General features: G+C 36.2%; 1 protein-coding gene across 12 annotated transcripts in view; it reads left to right on the top strand.

The window, feature by feature from the left end:
• IMMP2L (inner mitochondrial membrane peptidase subunit 2) overlaps window positions 1-21,367 on the top strand; it is an 888,203-nt gene that overhangs the window by 157,079 nt on the left and 709,757 nt on the right. Inside the window, exon 4 of one of the 12 annotated variants that reach the window (XM_063606349.1) lies at window positions 1,967-10,636. The exons of the other annotated variants lie outside the window; for them this stretch is intronic. Coding sequence (XP_063462419.1) covers window positions 1,967-2,003 — 37 coding nt within the window. The 3' untranslated portion in view covers window positions 2,004-10,636. Of the gene's footprint in view, window positions 1-1,966; window positions 10,637-21,367 lie in introns of those variants that run through there. 12 annotated transcript variants of the gene reach the window in all.

Genomic DNA, 21,367 nt, shown 5'->3' with positions numbered 1-21,367 from the left:
CAGTACTATGCTGAAGAGAAGTGGTGGGAGGGGGCATCCTTGTCTTGTTCCAGTACTCAGAAGGAATGCTTTCAACTTTTCCCCATTTAGTATTATGTTGGCTGTGGGTTTGTCATAAATGGCTTTTATTACATTGAGGTATGTCCCTTGTATGTCGATTTTTGCTGAAAGTTTTAATCATAAACGGATGCTGGATTTTGTTGAATACTTCTTACCTACTGATATGATCATGTGATTTTTATTTTTAATTCTGTTTATATGGTGTATCACAGTTATTGACTTGTGTATGTTAAACCACTCCTGCATGCCTGGTATGAAACCCACTTGATCATGGTGGACTATCTTTTTGATATGTTGTTGGATTAGGTTAGCTAGTGTTTTGTTAAGGAGTTTAGCATCTGTGTTCATCAAGGATATCAGTCAGTAGTTTTCTTTTACTCATGTAACCAAATACCACCTCCACCCCAAAAACTTATGGAAAAAAATTAATCCGAAAAGTGTTTATGGTTTAAACTTGACGTGTTAAAATACTTTTGTCTGAAAAAAACATGATTAGCTCTCTCCAATTCTGTATACAAAATGCATTTCAGATGGGTTAAATATAGAAATAATATTAAATGTAAGTCATAAAATACTTAGAAGAAAGTATAAATGAATTATTTCATAGTAGGCCCAGAAAGGCCTTCCTCGATATAAAACCAAAGGGACATATAATGAAGGAAAAGTTTAACAAATTTGATTATGCAAAATGAAAGTCTCTTATATGTCAAAAAAACATGAAATGATAAAGTGAATGAGAACCTGGAAAAGTATTTGCAACATCAAACATATCACTCCTATATAAAAAACAGCCACAAAATAGTAATAAAAAGCAAATACATCCGAAGGATAATAGGCAAAGGTCATGAACAGATAGTTCAAAAAAGAAAATGAAAAATGAATTTATTAAAGTGATTAATCTTACTTGTAAATGAAATGGCATGAAATTAAATGAGACATACTTTTTCATCCATCATACCAGCAACACAATACTGATGGTTTCTTTAAACTGTACTCTTATAGATATTGGAGAAAGAACAGTTTGGTGGTAGGCATCAAAAGGCTTGACAATATTTACATGTCTTTACTTGGTACTTTCAACTTTTAGAATTTTTTTCCAAGACATAAATCAGAGACCAGAGCAAAGATAAAGGGATGTTCGCTACTGCATTATTATGGTAGTAACTGTCCAATAGTGGTGGGTTAGCAAAATCAACTACAATAGTTACAAATGATGGAATATTCATACAGCCATTCAAAAATCATGTCTTTGAAGACTATGAATATTGAAAGTGCTCCTATAATATTGTCAAACAAAAAAGCAAGTTACAAAATGATGTATACTATAATTCCAGTATTTGAAAAATATAGTATATATGTCTAGATAAAGGACTAGAGGACTACAGAGAATATAAATATTGGAAATATGTCTATTATAAGTGATTTTATTTTCTTATAGTGAAAAATGTTTTCTTTTTTTTTTTGAGATGGAGTCTCAACAGTCTCGCTCTGTTGCCCAGGCTGGAGTGCAGTGGCACGATCTCAGCTCACTGCAAGCTCTGCCTCCCTGGTTCATACCATTCTCCTGCGTCAGCCTCCCGAGTAGCTGGGATTACAGGCGCCTGCCACGATGCCTAGCTAATTTTGTTTTTGTATTTTTAGTAGAGATGGGGTTTCACCGTGTTAGCCAGGATGGTCTTAATCTCCTGACCTTGTGATCCGCCCTCCTCGGCCTCCCAAAGTGCTGGGATTACAGGCGTGAGCCACCGCACCCAGTGAAAAATGTTTTCTAAAGCTTCATTTATTTTATGAGAAAAAGTTACAAACTACAGACTAGCATTGTATATTGTTACAATAGTATTGTATATATACATATAATTTGCGAACTATATTTATCTATTCTTTTTCATTTTTATTTTACTTTAAGTTCTGGGATACATATGCAAAACGTACAGGTTTGTTAAATAGGTATACATGTGCCATGGTGGTTTGCTGCACCTGTCAACCCATCATCTAGGTTTCAAGCCCTGCATGCATTAGGTATGTGTCCTAATGCTATCTCTCCCCTTACCCCCCAGCCTCCACAGCCCCTGGTGTGTGATGTTCCCCTCCCTGTATCCATGTGTTCTCATTGTTCAACTGCCACTTATGAGTGAGAACATGTGGTTTTCTGTTCCTTTGTTGGTTTGCTGAGAATGATGGCTTCCAGCTTTATCCATGTCCCTGCAAAGGACATGAACTCATTCTTTTTATGGCTGCATAGTATTCCGTGGTATATATGTGCCACATTTTCTTTATCCAGTCTATCATCGATGGGCATTTAGGTTGGTTCCAAGTCTTTGCTATTGTAAATAGTGCCGCAGTAAACATACGTGTCCATGTGTCTTTATAAACATACATATCCATGTGTCTTTATAGTAAAATGATTTATAATCCTTTGGGTATATACCCAGTAATGGGTTTGCTGGGTCAAATGGTATTTCTAGTTCTAGATCCTTGAGGAATTGCCACACTATCTTCCACAATGGTTGAACTAATTTACACTCCCACCAACACTGTAAAAGCATTCCTATTTCTCCACAGCCTCACCAGCATCTGTTGTTTCCTGACTTTTTAATAATCGCCATTCTAACTGGCATGAGATGGCATCTCATTGTGGTTTTGATTTGCATTTCTCTAATGACCAGTGATGATGAGCTTTTTCTCATATGTTTGTTTTCTCTTCTTCAGACACTCTGGATATATGCAAATTCAGTAATATGAATTTTATAGTTTAAGTAAATTTGTTTACTAATGCTTATTTAGTGGAGAGTCCAGATGGAATTAATGCCCAATAGTTTTTTTGAGAATGTTGCAGAATAATATTACTATAGATAGTTGTGTATTTTTAGTACAATAGAGATTAAATTATACTATGCTTTCAATTAACTTACTTAAATGGGCGAAAGGCAAAAACTATCAACAGCAGAATAAAGAAAGATTACATATGTAAAAGTACCAAAAAGCTGTATTGTGTTTGCTTCATTTTCTCACTTTTAGAAATTTTGTACCTGTACTATGATTTTCATTAAAATGTAGATATTTCTTATACATTTATTTACAAGAAATAAAGAAATTTTGCTCAAATGATTATAATACAGTATAAAGTAAAACTGAGTTCATGTAGTAATGTGTGGAGACACGAACAAAATTGGACTAAAATTTTTTATTGATTGCTTTCTAATTATAGTAGAAATACATTTTAGGTTTCCATTTATGGAGAAAGAAAAAATGGCAGAGGGTAGAAGAGTGATGTGGAAGAAAAAATAGAAAATATAACTTGATACTTTTGCTTGAAAAAAAAAGATGATTGAGGCAATTGGCCACACCTGCTCTGTCTGACCACTCTTGCCTCCTTTGGCTTCTTAGTGTTTTCACCATCCTAACCACTGCTGGCCAGTCCCGTCACAGCTGCCCTCTGCTTCCTGCTGCGCTATATGTTTGGCCACTCTCATGTTCGCATGAATGGTCCAAGACATTAACTCATGAAGTCAAAGGATACTCATCAGGTGGAGAGCAGCTGCACACATAATGCACAGCTCCACAGTGACATACAACAGTGTGTTCAAATACTTCAGAAAGACCCTTGCCACTTCGACGACACCAATCAAGGACCTGATCAATGGCCACCATTTCTGCATGTCGAGTAGCCTGAAAAGAGAATGGGCCTTACACTGATATTATTTGCTTCATGTAACTACTATTTTACAAATATACAAAAAATAAGTACAAAAAAAAAGATGATCGATTAGAGTCATCTTTTAAAACTCATAGCCATGGAATTGTCTTATAGTCTATTTTCCAATGAGATTCCTAGGTTTTTGATTTGGTAGCTAGTGACAGGGACGGATATTTAAAGTTCTTTGAGATGAAAGAACTTTATTACTTTATTTATTTACTTATTTCTTTGAGATGAAAGAACTAACTTATTTCGGCTTGAATACTCTGAGCTAAGTCATTTAGCACAACCTTACATAACCCCATCAGAGTGTTTACTGTTTTTTAATATGGGGACAAATGAAAAATTTAGAAAATTAGGACAGAAAACAAACAAACAAAAATGGCACTCAGAAAAGAAATAGAATAAGGAGAACACATCAGAACCCTAACTTGATTCATATTTGTTTCTGAGACTTTTGTTATTTGTTTAGAAATGATGATGATGTTGATGATGTTGATGTCATCAATGATGGCAGCAATGAAAATCTGTTATACTGTATTTAATGCTAAATGCTTTACATAGGTTATATCTGAGGTAAGCCAGAAACTGTTGAGAGAGGAACTTAATATTATTTATCAAACCTAAGATTCATCTTTGTGTCATTTATTTTATCTTTGTCTTATGTATTTATGATAAAGTATTTCTTCATGTACTTTATCAAAAATATTGTCAATTAAACTATGATATTATTGACTGTAAGATATATCTTGATTCCAGAGATGATAAAATATTTTAAAAATTATATTATCATCAATGAAATATGTTGATTGGTGAAAGTGAGACTAGCAGACTGATGAACAACTGTTTCCTATTTTGAAATCAGTTTTTAAAAAGTTTATCACTAATAAAGGAGGAAATTTTGAAAATGTGAGAATATGATGTTAAGAAACTGTTCCAATCCTGATCTCTTGGCTATCTTTGGGCCTCTCCTTTGTGGAAAAAAACACACGTACATAAAACCCACTTATGTGAGCAGAGAATCAAAAGAAGGATTTGGAGGGGCCTGCATATCTTCAAGTAGGAGTAGCTTTTAATGTAAGTATAGGATAAACTTTAATTTCTGCTAGTTTTATACATTAGATTTCAAAGTTGTACTCTTGGGAGTGAGGGATGGTGGTAGGAAAGATTTTAAGAGTAAAACAGAAAATGAACATTGAGAAATAAATACGTTTTTCCTTGGGGAGTGTTCTTTCTAGAGACACTGAGCCTGTAAACCATTCCCTCCTACGTAAAATGTCAGGAGCAAGATTAAATAGCTCTTCCTAGCATGCAGAGTTTACAGACTGCAGATATTCCCTGAGCACAGCAGACAATAGAGTAAGTTTAATTGAAAACATGCAGTGTTCTAAATTCTGCACATTGTTTGGTGCAAAACTTGAGGAAGGAGGAAGGAACGGAAAGAGAAATGGGACAAGTTTTTTACAAAAGGTAATGGGAGGAGAGCTGTTGCAGAGCCAGGGAACAAGTAACTGGCTATTCACTTGTAAGATCTGTGAAAAAGTGGAAAAAAGAGATTAAAGCATTATAGTAGTGTAGAAAGATATTTCTTTTTTTGTTTCCAGTTCCCAGCAGAGAGCTTCAGAAATCCTTGGAATTTCCTGAGTCATTAGGGTGATGAGAGCATCTTTTGTTCTAGTGAGGTTATTCTTGGTGGGCCCTTAAAAAGCTTCAGGTTGCAGGCTGGTTGCCCAACAGACCAAGCCTTGATTAGCAGCTTGGTACTTTTAATCTCATGTGACAACCTCTGGGCAGGGCAAAGGGGCTGGAGATTGAGCTAATCACTGATGGCCAGTGATTTAATGAATAACGCTTATGTAATGCAGCCTCCACAAAAACCCCTAAATGCCTGGGTTCTGAGACTTTTATAATTGGCGAACACATCCACATGCCAGGTGGGTGAGACCCCGCCAGCTCCATGGGGACAAAAGCTACTATGCTCTGGACCCTTCCAGACCTCACTAGATTTACCTCCTCATCTGGCTCTTCATTTGTGGTACTTTTAATGCACCAGTAATGGTAAGTAAAGTGTTTTTTGGAGTTTTATGACCACTCTAGCAAATTACTGAACCTGAAGTGAGGGGAGGACCCTCCCACTTCAGACTTTATAGCCAAGTTGGACAGAAGTGTGTGTAACCTAGGGACCTTGTTTTGTGGGACTGAGCACTAAAAAATCTGATGCTAACTCCTCGTTGTTATTATCAGAATTAATTGAATTATGGGACTTCGAGTTTGTGTCAGAATTGGTTGGTGTCAGAAGGAAAAACACTTCTCACTTGATGTCAGAGGTGGTTTGAGTAAACACAGCTCAAGCATACTTAGGAGAGGCATTGAGTTAAAGGCCAGGAAAACTGGAGGGAGGTAAAGAAGTAATAGGTTGATGGGAAGTGTGTTCAGTTGTAGCTAAGGAAGTTAAGGCAATAAAATAAAAAAGTAGTCACATCAGATGCTTTAGAATCTAAATCTATAAATTCTTGACCCTGGGCAGGAAATTCTTTTTATTGTAGCTTCTGTACATTTCCAGTGGGTGGGGGCATTGATCATTTATATGTGGCTAGAATAGGAAAAAGAGACTTGACTGGTCCAGTTAATCTTTTTCCTGGTTAGACAGTATATCCATTGGAAGGGTGCTTAAAAGATTGGAAATGTGATTGCCCATGTGACTTTGGGGCTAAAAGTATGTTCTTGTCTGAGGTCCTCCTTGGGTCGCTAATAGCCAAAGAGAAAATATAGTTTGCACATTGCTGTATGCTGGATATAAATGCAATCAAGCTGGTAATGAAGAATTTGCATATACAAAGCTAGGAGAGGACATTGAAGCAAGGAGACACTTTCTGAACCTCCGTTGCTGACCGAGAAGAGTTAGCCTAAGATTGAAGAAGTGCATATCTGAGGTCAAGGACAAGGCGGGCAGTGCTCAATGTCATCCTTTAGAACAGAGGGCAGGAATCCCATCTGGAGAGTGGAGGCAACTGAAAGAGAGGTATGGTCGTGTTGTCATATATTAAGGACCTCTATTCAGGTTTCCTTGAACTCATACTCTTATCGTAGTTGTTTGTCTTTTTGCCATTTTTCTGATTGTATAAGGCTGAAGCTTTTTATTTAAAAAAATTTGCATCTTTGGATAGTCATTCTGTATAAAACGAAGGCAGTGCATTACCTGTAATTTTCACGTTGGGTTATTTAAAAGTGCAGAAATTTAAGACACTTACAAAGCAATCTGGGTGTAGAATCCTAGATTTGAATTATTTTTTCTGTAACTGTCCACAGTCTAACATTGCCCATATCTAATTTGTTCATAGTTTTAGTGATTCATCTTTATCAAATCTTTGCAAAGCGTTGTACTTACTTTCTTGGATACGATAATCCTTTCTGCACTCATATTTCATCAGATTGTGAATAATATAGTTAAACTATATAATTACTATAACAAGAAAAAATGGTAATAAGTGTGGGAAGAAAACAACCCCTCTTGGTGAGTGTGAAGCTCAGGGGTGGGAAGAAGAGCAGGTGCAGAGTAGAGAGTAGCCTGTACAGGGTGCTGCATGTTCCACAAGGGAGTGGAGAGCCTCGACTAATGGAGTATCAGCAAGAGATCTGCTCCTGATGCTTGCAGTCTTTCCAGTTCCTCTATTCCTGTGCTTTCTAGAGATTCTTTAGTCCTTTGAAAATCTTTCATTTACATATTAGCAATAAGCCATGTTTGTAATTATTACTAAAAATGAAAATAACAGGATATATTAGTAATTGGGACTGCTATTATAGTAGATAATAGGCTTTGAAATAAGTGTAAGAATTCTCAAATTTGTAAGGTAAGGTTTTTTATGTGAGTTGAATATATTTTAGTAGTGAAGTAAGGAGTGATATTACAGGTTGATTATTGAGGTCTCTTAAATTTATCCTATAATTAGAATTTTATTCTTCATAGTTACGTGTTAATGTGTCTGCATTTGTGCTTTTTTTGTTTTAAAATGTGATACTAAAAATACACAGAAATTGAAATTTAGCCCCACTGCAGTTCCATAATTTCTTCTTGCTTTGTTCTGTTGCTAAGTCGGAAATTCACATTTGCTAGATTATTACCTATTGCCATGGAAATCGTTTTGTTGTATTTCTATTTCACTACAGGAACAAGCAGCAGGAGCCAATGGACCATAAGAGGGAAATTTGTTGTTTAAACAATGATTATCTTTTATATTTGGCTAACATGAAAAGGGGAAAGTACACTTTTTCTGTCACACTGCATGAGAAGGTAAATGGATGAGATTTAGAGACAGAATTTACCTGAAAAAAATTTATACCTGTCTTGTGAGGAAATAAAGTTACCTACTCACAACACAAAATTATAAAATGTGCCTATATCAAGCTATGTTTTGTCAAGTCACAAAAGAGGTCCTGTGGCAGGTTGGGTTCCCTAGAAGCAGACACTGAGATGGAGTTTGGGGTGTGAGATGTATTTTAGGGATCATCCCTGGGGAAAGGAAGAAGAAAGATACAGGATTGAGCAGGGGAGGAAGCCAAACTGTGAGGCAGGCCTGACAGAACCCTAGACAAGCCAGTGGGGCCCTCAGACAGTGTGGCCTTCAGAGTTGTCTCAAGTTACCCCTGCCCTGTCTGAGGATGTCGAATACCCCAAGGGAGGGCGGTTCTCTGCAGCTGTGGCGATGTTGAAGTCTACTGACCTGGCGGCTGTCTACTGACTGCACTGCCCATATATGGGCCATGAGTGAGTGCTTCTTTGAAGGGGGATCTGGGTGATGCATACTGTTGTCTACATAGGTCTTATTTTGTGACTATCAGGGAAATTTTGCAATTTTATCCTTATATTTATAATTCCCCAGTGTACATCATCTTTCTAAGCCAAGTATTCTGTAAGAATTAACATTTTACAGATTTTAGACACGTTCAAGACACCTTTTAACATCCTTATTTTATTTGTTTAGTGCCCTTAGAATTATATAGGCTATATTAGCCTCTAGCACAAGCATAATTTTTTATATTCAAAATTCAGAGCAGATTGTGGCCCTTCATAGAGAGTTAAGGTTTTTCTTAATAGTTATATGGGCACTTAGGGCCAAACATGTCTTTGTTTTTTAATCATTTGACAATGATTTCAAGCTTATAGAAACATTGCAAGAATAGTACAAAGAACTGATATGATTTTCACTCAAATTTTCAATATTAAGATTTTATTATAGTTGCTTTATCATATTCTCTCTCTCTCTCTCAATCTGTCCTCCCTCTCCTCTTACCATTACACATTATTATTATTTTGAAGTTTTTTTTGGCTTGAGAGTACATTGGAGACATGATGCCCCAGTACTCCCTTAGTACTTCAGTGACTATTTTCTAAAAATAAGGACATTTCCCTACATAATCTCAGTATAACCACCAAAATAGGAAACTAGTATTGATACAATATTACCATCTATTACACAGATTCAATTCATAATTCACTAACTGTCCCAATGATGTTCTTTATATGTCCAGAATCTAAGCCTTGTATTTAGCTGCCCTGGCTCTTTGCTCTCCTTCAATCTGGAATCTTCATTAATCTTGCCTTATCTTTAATGATTTTGACATTTCTGAAGAGTACAGCTATGTTTTGTTTCTCTACTTGGGTTTATCTGATGTTTCCTTATGAATAAGTTGTTATTTGGGGCATTATTACCACAAAAGCGATGCTATGTTCTCAGTTCCTCATGTTAAAAGGTGTGGTTCAAGCTTATCTTGTACTTTTCTTGCCCCAGCCCTGGCGCTACCAAAGACTTCTGGTTTCTTTTAGTGGATGCTAAGGTTGCTCTTTGCTACTGTGTCTAAGGTTGCTCTTTGCTACTGAGGTGTCTTTGCTTCTAGATCTTTTCAGTGAACAAACCTAGGAAATATAGATTTGCACATTATATGTATATATGTATGTACATATATGCATGTACATACATATGTTGATATGGTTTGGCTGTGTCCCCACCCAAATCTCAACTTGAATTGTATCTCCCAGAATTTCCATGTGTTGTGGGAGGGACCCAGGGGGAGGTAATTGAATCATGGGGGCCGGTCTTTCCTGTGCTATTCTCGTGGTAGTGAATAAGTCTCACGAGATCTGATGTGTTTATCCGGGGTTTCTGCTTTTGCTTCCTCCTCATTTTTCTCTTGCCACTGCCATGTAAGAAGTACTTTTCGCTTCCTGCCATGATACTGAGGCCTCCTCAGCCATGTGGAACTGTAAGTCCAATTAAACCTCTGTTTGTTCCCAGTTTCGGGTATGTCTTTATCAGCAGCATGAAAACGGACTAATACATATGTACATTACATATATATATGTATGTACATATATACATATACATCTCCATCTATCTATCTATTGATCAGTGATTATCTAAAAATATATGTTCCCACTGATCTCCTCAATTCCAAACGACAGGGTTTATTCTTCCTTCCCCTTTTTGTACTTGTAGGTTCCTTCTCCAACATTAGAAAATCTGGCTCCCATTATCCTCAGTATATTTATTTGTTTGCCCAATTTCCCCTTTTTATACTTAATTTTACAGCTATATGGGTCATCTCCTTGACCTCAACCCACTATCCCTAGCCAACTGGTTGAATATTTGGTCCCGGTCTTGCTGTCTGTGCCAGCTAATTTCTCAGTCCTAACCAAGGGTAACCGGCCCAGATACTTCTTGTTTCCTAGCACTTTTATTATTTTCTTTTAGATATAAAGGGCTGTATGGACTCTAAAAGTGATTTGGCTGAGCAGCTAGCATTTGGTATGGGTTATATCATAAAACAAATTTCTATTAAAAATGGGGTTATTTAGTATTTTAGTTTTTTTTTTTTTTTTTTTTTTAAAGACAGAGTCTTGCTCTGTCTCCAGGCTGGAGTGCAGTGGTGTGATGTTGGCTCACTGCAACCTCCGCCTCCTGGTTTCAGGTGATTCCCCTGCCTCAACCTCCTGAGTAGTTGGAACTGCAGGCACGCGCCACCATGCCTGGCTAATTTTTTGTATTTTAGTAGAGATGAGGTTTCATCATGTTGGCCCGGGTGATCTTGATCTCCTGACCTCGTTGTCTGCCCACCTTGGCCTCCCAAAGTGTTGGAATTATAGGCGTGAGCCACTGCGCCTGGCCGTATTTTAGTTTTTGTAAAAAAAATTATTATTCTAGATGTGAATGACAGAACTTTAGTGCTTAGCTTAAGATTCTGTTATGCAAGGCAATAACACTGGCATACATGCTAGCCATTTTTGATGTTAAAGATAGTTTATGAATAAGAAACCATCTATATTGTTAAGGCAGGTTTTTCTTTGGTTTCTTTTGGATTTATTTTTTGGCAGCTTGATAAGCAATAGCTAAAACGAGTTCTTGTTGAACCTTGTTTATTGGTTTGCAATAATGAGAACAGTTATTGAGTCCAATAATTTTGTGCTTTTACTTTCAAGTAACAAAGTGTTCTTATTTTGTGATGATACCACAGAAAGCTAGTTTAAAAGCTAGTTTTAAAGGATCTGTAGCTTGAGAGGTTATAATTTAGAATGGAGACATGGTGGTCAGAGGAAATGAGCCAAAGTTAAAAGCCTTTTCTGTGCCATTGCATCTGTAACCATCCTCAAAGTACTCTGCACTTTATGTCACAAAAAAGCCTCAAATCCTGTGGGTAAATGTTATCTGCAGGAACCTCATCATTTTTGAAAACAGTACTTTTATCCTTAGAGTGTTTGAACAAGAAAGACAAATAATAGTATTTTCTTTTTTTTTTACAGGACAACAGATAGATAGAAGTATTCTTCTGCTATTTTTGAATAAGTGCTATGTGATATAAGAAGCAAAATCAAATTTAAAATTAATGGATGGTGAGATAGAAACTTATGGTATTATCTTGTTTAAATCTCTTTTGCCTCTTTTGTGAAACAGTCATTCTCTTCTTTTTGTGGGGTTATTTTATGCCTAATTTTCTTTTACAAGGTAAAATATAATTGCTTGTCAGCTAATAGTTTATGGCACAGATATTTTTGCCAAACACATTAAAGGTAGATCTTGGTTATACATAACCTTTAAGGAACACAAGGAGCACACATGATATGGACAGAGCAGTTGATGGGCAGTGATTATAATCGCACAGGGAAGGGTAGTGAAGGCTCGTGTTATTCTTTTTCTTTAAATGTATTTACAGTTTATCATGAGTCTTTTATGAGTTTTCATGTCCTTGTCTGCTGTAACTTTACTTGCTTCTTATCCATTCCCTCTCTCTGTCTGCCTTTTTCTCTCACATACATTCATTCACACACACCCAAATACACATACCTTCACACTTGAATTTGAGTAGCTGGCATGCTTAGAAATATTCTCAAATGAGGGTTACATAGGGCCAATGTATATAAATTGATGTACCTTTATGTATATATGTATTTGTATAGTCACACACTCTATTTTCAAATAGAAAACCAGTCATACAAAGTATTTGCCTTATCTTAAACATTCAGTTTATGTTTGTTAAGTGAATGAATGTATGAGTCTAAAAGGAGCAATGATATTAAGGATTGGGGAAAACTGGGCATAGGAAGGATTACTCATGGGGAAGTTATTTATTCAGCAAAGATTGACTTGTCTAGATTGTTATATCAGGTTATTTATCAATCATGTGGAGCAGGCTGGGAGTGGTGGTTTATGCCTATTATCCCACTGCTTTGGGGGGCTGTGGTGGGAGGTTTGTCTGAGGCCAGGAGTTCAAGACCAGCCTGGACAACAGAGCGAGACCCTGTTTCTTAAAAAAAAAAAAATTAGCTGGGAGTGGTGGCATGTGGTTGTAGTCCTAGCTACTCGGGAGGCTTAAGCCCAGGAGTTGGAGGCTGCAGTCCAGCCTGGGTGACAGAGTAAGACCCTGTCTCTATTAAAAAAAAAAAATTCATGTGGAGCAATTGGTAGGTTGAGTTTATTCCTTCACCCCGCCTTACTGAACCAAATCTTATTTCTGATTAGTAGAGGGTAAGTGGATAATTAATTGAGATGTACACATATGTCATTGGAAAAGATAAATTATGCCTTAGATGAAGACAGTGACCTGGGTATGGGATCAGATATTTGTAATTTTTTTCCTTTTCCATCAGCTTTTCTTATGGCAGCTCATTTTCTGTCTTATGACAGCCAAGTAACTCAGTAGAGTAAAATGACTTTTATATGGTAGAAACCACAATGAACCACTCAGGACATTTGCCTTTAAAAACAGCAATAAAAAGATCAAACATTCTCTAGTTACAACTTTAACATTTTACCATTTGGAGTGATACTGCTAGTCCTGTCAATGAAAAGGACCACTTGGCATCTTTTTGGAGTATCCGAATGTGTGGTTGCGGACTCACTTCGGCCTAGGGTAGCGCTTTGGGTCTTGTACAGGGTTTTCTGAACCACTTTTCTAATGTGCCCAAAATGTAGAGAACAGGATACTGCTTCCCCTGCTGCTTTCCTGAATGTCAACATCTTTTTCTCTTATAAAGGGCAAATTGCTGTATTGAAAGGAGTGTAAGCAATGCAAATCCAAGATTTGGTTAATAGTTCAGGTTAGGGTACCAACCACTTGACTTTCTTACCCCCTTTTTGCTCAAATGCCACTTGTCAGTGACGCCTTCTTTGGCTATCTTATTCAAAACTGTACCCTTGCCCCCCCACCTCCACCTTGCCTTATTTTCCCAGTAGTACCATTTGACATATACATTTTATTTATTACACGTCTTCCCTATAAGAAAGAGGTGCATGAGGGCAGGGCTGCTGAAACCCCAGTGCATTGCACAAAATAGGCATTTGTTCATTATTGGTTGATGAATAAGGCCTTACAGAACCCACCTAATTTTTCTAAAAATTCATTTCCTCAAGTATAAAATGGAAGTGTTAGGAAGTACTTTGTGTGCTGTAATATACTTTATAAGGTGTTTTGTCATTATTAATCAAGTTAGAAATTCTAAATTTAGTACAATTTATGTATTTCCTAACTTTATCCAGTTAAAAAAATACATAAAATGTAAATATGTAAAAAGTATGTAAAATGCTCTTTTTGAAATGAATGGGGACAACTCCAAAGCTGCCTTTTTGGCCCAAGTTCTGTTTACTGCTACGTGACTCATTTTCACTTGTTTATGAATCATATTTTTTGCTTGCTGCTTAAGAGATTCCTTAGCTAGAGGCCAAATGGAGCAGTGATTGGCTGAAGAGTCAAAAGATTTTTACCTATTATAGAAAGGCCTTCAGGATCTCCTTCTTTCTGTCTTCTTTCAATAATAGAGGGGCAGTGCTGATAGAGTGCAGCAAGGCCCAGTTTCTGCCCTACAAAGTGCTTTAGGAGTTTGGGAGAAGTAGGAATGAATTGTGACTTGGAGTGGGGACCAACCTTGACAATGTACTCAAGGCCCGAGATACAAAGCTGAATTCAGCAATCTCTACCTGATTTCCTAGTGGAGATACAATTCCCCCTCCTCCCCCTCTTCTCTTCCTCATCCTCCTCCTCCTCTTCCCTCCTCCTTCTCCTCTTCCCTCCTCCTCCTCCCTCCTTTCTCTTCTCTCCTTTCTCCTCTCTCCTTTCTCCTTTCTCCTCTCTCCTCTCTCTTCTCTCCTTTCTCCTTTCTCCTTCTCCTTCTCCTCCTTTCTCCTCCTTCTTCTTCATCATTTAGAGATGGGGGCTCTCACTCTGCCACCCAGACTGGAGTGCACTGGTACAGTTATGGCTCATACAACCTCAAACTCCTGATCTCAAATGTTTCCCCCACCTCAGTGTCCTGTGTAGCTGGGGTTGAAGATGTGAGCCACCTCACCTGGCTGGGAGATAAAATTAAATAATTAATTATAACCAAGTGCTTAATTGAGATATAAATAAGACACAAGAGCATAGATGAGGCAGTGATACTGAAATGTAACTGGACAGGTCAGAGAAAACTTCCTTGATAAGGTGACATATAAACTGAATATTCATGGGCTTGAACATATAAAAGTGGAAGGAGGGGGATTTCAGGAGGGGCAGAGTGAGAAAAAGAAAAATGAAAAAGAAAGAGGCAGAAAAACTTAGTGCATATTTTAGTTTGTCACTAGGGTTTTTGGAGGTTCAAGGTGAGATTTTGATTATTGAATCCTCCACCTACCCCTCCTGCCTTCTGGGATTCTGGACTGATGCATTATTTATAAAAATGTATAGAAGCCAACAGGGAAATAAAGTACTGTTTAAAAGGTGGACAAATGCTGGATAGCCCTCAATGTCTGACTTTTTCAATGAGGAGTGTTGAACCATGAGTCTTGGTTTTGTAGGCTTAGCTCGGTTTTCTGGTCCGGTGAAGCCCAATACTCTTCACTCATTCAGTTGTAGGTGGAGACACTGAAGCAGAGTAGAGATGAGGATGGGCAGGCCAAGAAATTCTTTTTAATCACACAAAATAATTATGACCACTCAGCCTGGAGGACCAGATCCTGCCTAGGCATGCCTACCACTCCCAGAAACAGGCAGAGTAGAGGTCCGGGGAATCTGGGCTCATTTCTTTAGAGCACAATAACTTCATCCAAAAGGTTTAAACTGTGGCAAAGTATGATAACTATGACTCTTGCCTTGGGAAGGAACTAATTAGGGTTATATAGACAGGAGAGAAACCCTCTTTATTCTCTCAGTCTCTCTACTTCACATGTGCATAGATAGAAACCGTAGAGAGATATGTGGGTTCCCTGACCCCAATCACTCTAGTCTACATTTTCTTCCTCCATGACTAATGGTAATCATTTCTCACAGGTTTATTTTTTGTGTAGTAGAGTATAGATGACTGGCCACAGAGTAGACTAAAGATGACTCTCCCCTACCTGGATGAATCTGTGTCCTTGGCTTTTGAATATTTGCTATAAATATTAAATCCTTGGAAGTATGGAACCACATTTGCAGCTACTGTTAGCCAAAGGTGCCTGGTAATTACTGTATAACCTGAGTAATATTTTAATACAGAACCTAGAGTTCTTACCTGCTTCTGAATTTATCTTTGCCTCTTGAGCCACCTTCACTTTAATTTCTGGACGAAGAGGTGTTCTTTCTTCTGTTCAGGGTTGCCTGTCCATCTGTGTTCTAGGTCTTCTCTCCCAGTTCCTCAGGCTCTTGCTCCATTAGTTATTCCATTTCTTGCCCCTTTAATCAGCTTTTCTGTACTGATTGCTTTTCTGAGCTTTTGAACATGCTCAGGTCTCTCTCATGTCCAAAATAAAAAATGACAATACCCCAAACCATCCCTTGATTCTGTGCTCACTACTTTATTATTTTTTTATTATAGTTAAGATTTTAGAAACAGTTGTTTATACTTGGTCTTTCTTGCCTCTCCTTTGCTCTTTCGCCTTTTGGAGTCTTTGGCAGTCCTGCTTGTTCCTACCATTGGGATCGCCTTCATGAAGGTCATCAGTGATCTCTGACTTGCCAAATACTTTTTGATTTTTTTTCTGGCATTCTGTATACTTTTCAATGCTTCTCTGAAATTATGTACTTTTCTTTTGTATTTGATTCTATTGAATGTTACTTCCTTAAAAAGTTCTTCTGTTTTGGTTTTTGTGATTCTACTCTTTATGAATTTTTCTTGTTCATACATGGCTATTTGTTAGTGAACTTGCTGTCTATCCTCTCTCTCCTTTTCAGAATTTTTGTGTCACTGTTCTGTCTTGGACCCTTGACCTTATCACTCTACAACCTCTCCTGGAGCAAACCCTTTTATGGATCTGCTGCTAATTCCATATTCTCTAGCTTCAGCTTAGGCGTTTCTGTTACACTTCAGATCATGACATCCAGTTGCTTCCCAGACATTTCCACTTAAATAACCTACACGCACTTCATACTTGATACATTTGATGATAATAAAAGTGTTCCTCTTTCCTGTTTGCTATTTCAATGGGTGATAACAGCCTTTCCTCAGTTTCTCAAACCAGAGAGTTGGTAAGCATTTCCGACTTCCACTTAGCTCATTATAGTATAACCAGCATGGTACCTGCATATCCTAGGCATGCAATAATGATGTGTTTGAATGAATGAATGAATGAATGAACAAATGACTTCTCTCTGACTCCTTATACTCAGTCAGTCACCAAGTCCTGCATCTTTTCTTTCTTCTCTTGAACTTTTCTCTTTTGTTCTTCTCCATTCTTAATATTCTGGATGAGACTGTCCTCTCTCACCTTGGCGATTGCAATAGTCTACCTTGTTCTCATCATTGTTAGTGTATTTTCCTCCTTACAGTTTTTCATCTATACAAGTACTGTCCAATTGAAATGTATTATACAAGGCATATATACAGTTTTACCTATTCTAGTGGCTACATTTAAAAATAAAAATAAACAGGTGGTATTGATTATAATAATATATTTTATTTGATCTAGTTTATCCAGAATATTCTTTCAACTTGTGGTCATGGTCACATTTCAAATGCTCAGTAGACACGTGGCTAGGGGATACCATATTCACTAAAGTAGCTCTACGCTGCTAGCAGAGTAAAAATCTCATCCAGTCTCTGCTTACATTGCTCCTCTGTTTTCACTTTTTCAGTGACTCCCATGTCTTACAGGTCAAAAAAATCTCAGCTTAGTAGTATCTGCTGTAAGGTGTGATGTGGTCTGGCCCTTCTCTACTTCCCTCTCTGACCTTTGTACTTTGCACCCTACTAATACCAAACTAATGTACTTCCTAGAAATATGCTGGGTTAACCAGCTACAACAGTTCGCGTGGTGTTTCAGCACTTGTTGATGGAAATGCAGGCATCTGGGTGAAAACATGGTTTTCTTTATTCTCAGATCTATTTATTTTTAAATATGGTGCTCAGATTTGCACTCTCATTCTGGAAACATGGAAAATAGATAGTAGTGAGAATAACCTGATATTTTTCACTTAGAATCAACTCAGGTACCTTAGAGAAACAGATTCTGTTACTTTTTGTGGAGAATACTGAGGTTAAATTGTATTCTAAGGTTAGCAGTTTATGCCTGGTATTTCTTTTTACAATGTCTGATGATACAATATGATATCAGAGTATATCAGAGACAAGCCAGATGGCCAATTTTAGACTAGTTTTCGTGCTAACTAAAGGGCTAATTTTTCTCTCTCAAACTCAACTGTGACTATTTGTTGTGAAAATATTCAATAGCTGGACAAGCTAAATTGGTCCAGGAAAACCTAATTGGGTATTTCCATCTTGCATACCTCTGCTGCTTATAATTAAGGAACCCTAGGGAATAGCTGTTAGTAAAAATATTGATTACATATCTGCTGCTTTTTTAATAGCTGCATGTTAATTCAAGAAGTTAAATTTCAAGGGACTAAAATTTTAAAGAAAAAAAATCTGAACCCTAGCACTAGTCCTTTCACGTCCATTTAGGTGAATAGTTTTGCTTCTATTGCATTCTGAGTGTTGTTATCAGTCTGCGTGTGGAGGATCACACGATTAGCTTGCTCATATTTTGACAAAAGATCATTATCTGGCTGAAGCATGTTGTAGGAGTCAATGAATATATAATCTATTTCAGATTCCTTAAAGATATTAAATATCTAACTTTGAATGTAGAGGGTATTTCTTAATAAATGTTTAAAAACTCTCATGGCGGGGCCTTCATATGACAACTAATAAATATACCATTGGATGGTGTTAACAAAAAGACGTAATACTGTGAAGTGCCTTCAAATTTTTTAGATATTATAATAAAGTATTATTTTTTCCTGACAAATAAATTAGCAGTGATTGAATCATTTTATGTTAATTAATGTTGCAGAATATGCACAGAAGAGTTTTCGATGGAGCTATTTTACTATTTTCTAGTAACTTACTTTTGATTTTTATTTAGATAGTTCATAATACTGAATCGGCTATGGAGAACAGTTGCCGCTTGCAATGTATACATGGATTTTATTTTTACCTAAACTTACGTGGATGTATGAAATCTGTTATTAATGTTAGAAAATAAAGTTGTTCATGAATGTTATTTCGTCTAAAAATTCCAGACTCGAACTGACTTGCTAGTTTTCTTAATCTTAAAATGAGTTCTTATTTACTTGATGAGCAAATAGTAGGCAGTTACATGTTAGACAATTTTGTTATTTAGAGTTTGATCATATGTGCCATTTTATACTTCTGGAATTTTCGGATCTTGAAACTATAAGCCTTCAGATATGTATCATTATTAATAATATATTATTATTTGAGAAAATGACTGGTATTTCTATTTGACTTTCAGCCTGGTTCCTTTCCACTATATTCACTTGATAAGGGAATTATTATTATTTTTTGGCTCAGTGAAATATCAATAGTGCTTTTCTGAGGTGCAGCAATCTCATGTGAGATTGTTTTAAGGTGCCATATTATGAAATTTCATTTCACCATGTAAACATCTTGACATATTTTGCAGTTTTTAAAATGGCTTTTGATTAAACGTCTATAACAACTATTATCCTGCATAATACATATAAAATTTATGTACTCTCATTGGGTATGTTCCTTGACTGGAATATAAATTTTCATTTACATATCAGTTTAAGTTTGAATTATGTTGTAGAAGAGAGGAAGTGATACTGTACATGATATTTCTTATCTTTAATAGGACTTTTTTTTTTTTTTACTATAAGGGTTACTTGAAGTTTTCAATGATATTTTATTGGCAATTCTGGTCTTCTCTTACAGTGTACAAATGTCATGTATTGTGTTCTTCAATTAATAAACAGATTGTATTCTACTACTGGATTAGCCTTTCAGTAAATGTGTTTCAAAATGGTCTCATTAGCCTTTTAATAAATATTATAATTAAATATGCATAAATATGGGAACGTCTACTGTGTAACAACATGGTTATTATATGTTTCAAATTATCTTGTATTCTTATGGAATTGTATACCTGTTTCTCATGTAGAATAACTACACCATTAAGAGAGTATACTAACCTGTTTTTATGTTTGTAAAGACTGCAAGTCAACTAGGTGGCTTGAATTAATCTGAATTCACCTTCATGATAGAGCTGAAGAAATTGATACTGCAATTTCTCATGTAACAAGAAGATCTCAAGTTTAATAAGTCTTTGAGCTGATTCAGACAATGGATTTGTTGCTAACAGCTTTTTTGTTAATATTGATGTGAGAATGCAATTGGATATTATAAACACTCTTCAGTTCAACTGTTTAGTCATTAAAATAATTTTGATACAACAGATATTGATTAAGAAAGGGATTTTAGAGTTAGAAAGACTTGACTTCAGTTCTCTGATTTGCCAGTTACAACTACAGTGGTGCCCTTGGGTGATTATAACAATACCTACTTCATAGAATTGCTTTGAAAAATAATTTAGATAGTAAGATTTAGTAAGTACTAATAAATGTGAAGTATTATTATAAAAGTCATGAACATTTTTGTCTTAAATATATTTAAATTTGCTGAAAGTTTTATCAATTTTTATATTTGTGACAATTATAAAATATTGACTAACTGGATTATAAGTATGCTAAGCTATAAACTTTTTGGGTGGTCCTTTGAGTGCCAATACAATCCACATATCAGAAAACATGATACAGTTGACATTTAATAAAATTGAATTGAATTTTCATGGCTTCAACTGGTATAAGATGATTATCATGCAATTTTGCTTACATCCTGACATATAATTGTTTTATAATTTTTTATATTACCTGCCAAACTACATTGTAAACAAAAATTGATTAGAGATTATATTTCAGTTTTTTTTATATTATCTAAAGTTGTGTTAAAAAACACGATCTTCAGCTACCAAGTCTATTCCATAAATATTTCTTGGATTTTAACATGATTTTTTTTAATGGATTCTCCATATTCCCCTTGATTTTAAAAGAAAAATGAATAAGTAAAACTAAGTTAAGTTAGAATTATTAATGGAAGGATGCTAAAATCAATTATGGTACATTAATACTATGTATAGTATTATGATAAGATATGTATGTGGATGTGTAGTTGTATATGCATAGAAAATACTGTGGTAGGATTAACAGCAAATTGTTCATAGCATTACTTCGGGTGAAGAGATTAAAACAGTTTAGAGTATATATCAAATGGAGTTTTGTAATTGCAAGCAGCCTAAACTCAGAGATTATCTAAGCAAAATAAGAAGAGGATTTATTAGATAAAATGTGGTTATATCACAGAATCAAAAGCCAAGCTGAATAAATAGGCCCCTGGAAGCATGGAAATATAAAAAGCTGAGACAGTTCATTGGCAGAAATTCCTGTGCAGTTTCTGTGGCAGGAGTGGGATTTGGGGATTTCATGTGACTGACAGCCATACTAGAATGACATAGAATGGAGGGAAAAGCAGTTTACCAAAGGAACAGGTGCTGGGCATGAAGAGTATCATAGAGCTGTATTATAGAGGGATACTATACTATAGAGCTGTACTATAGAGGGATGCTATACTACAGAGCTGTAGTATAGAGGGATACTATACTATAGAGCTGTACTATAGAAGGATACTATACTATAGAGCTGTACTATAGAGGGATGTTTTCCTCCTTTGTATATATGAACGCATACACACATACACATACACACATATATATATTTACATATGAAATGGAA

Source organism: Pan paniscus, chromosome 6, assembly GCF_029289425.2.
Source record: "Pan paniscus chromosome 6, NHGRI_mPanPan1-v2.0_pri, whole genome shotgun sequence".
Classification (NCBI taxonomy): Eukaryota; Metazoa; Chordata; class Mammalia; order Primates; family Hominidae; genus Pan; species Pan paniscus.
This window is presented reverse-complemented; position numbering and strand designations above follow the sequence as displayed.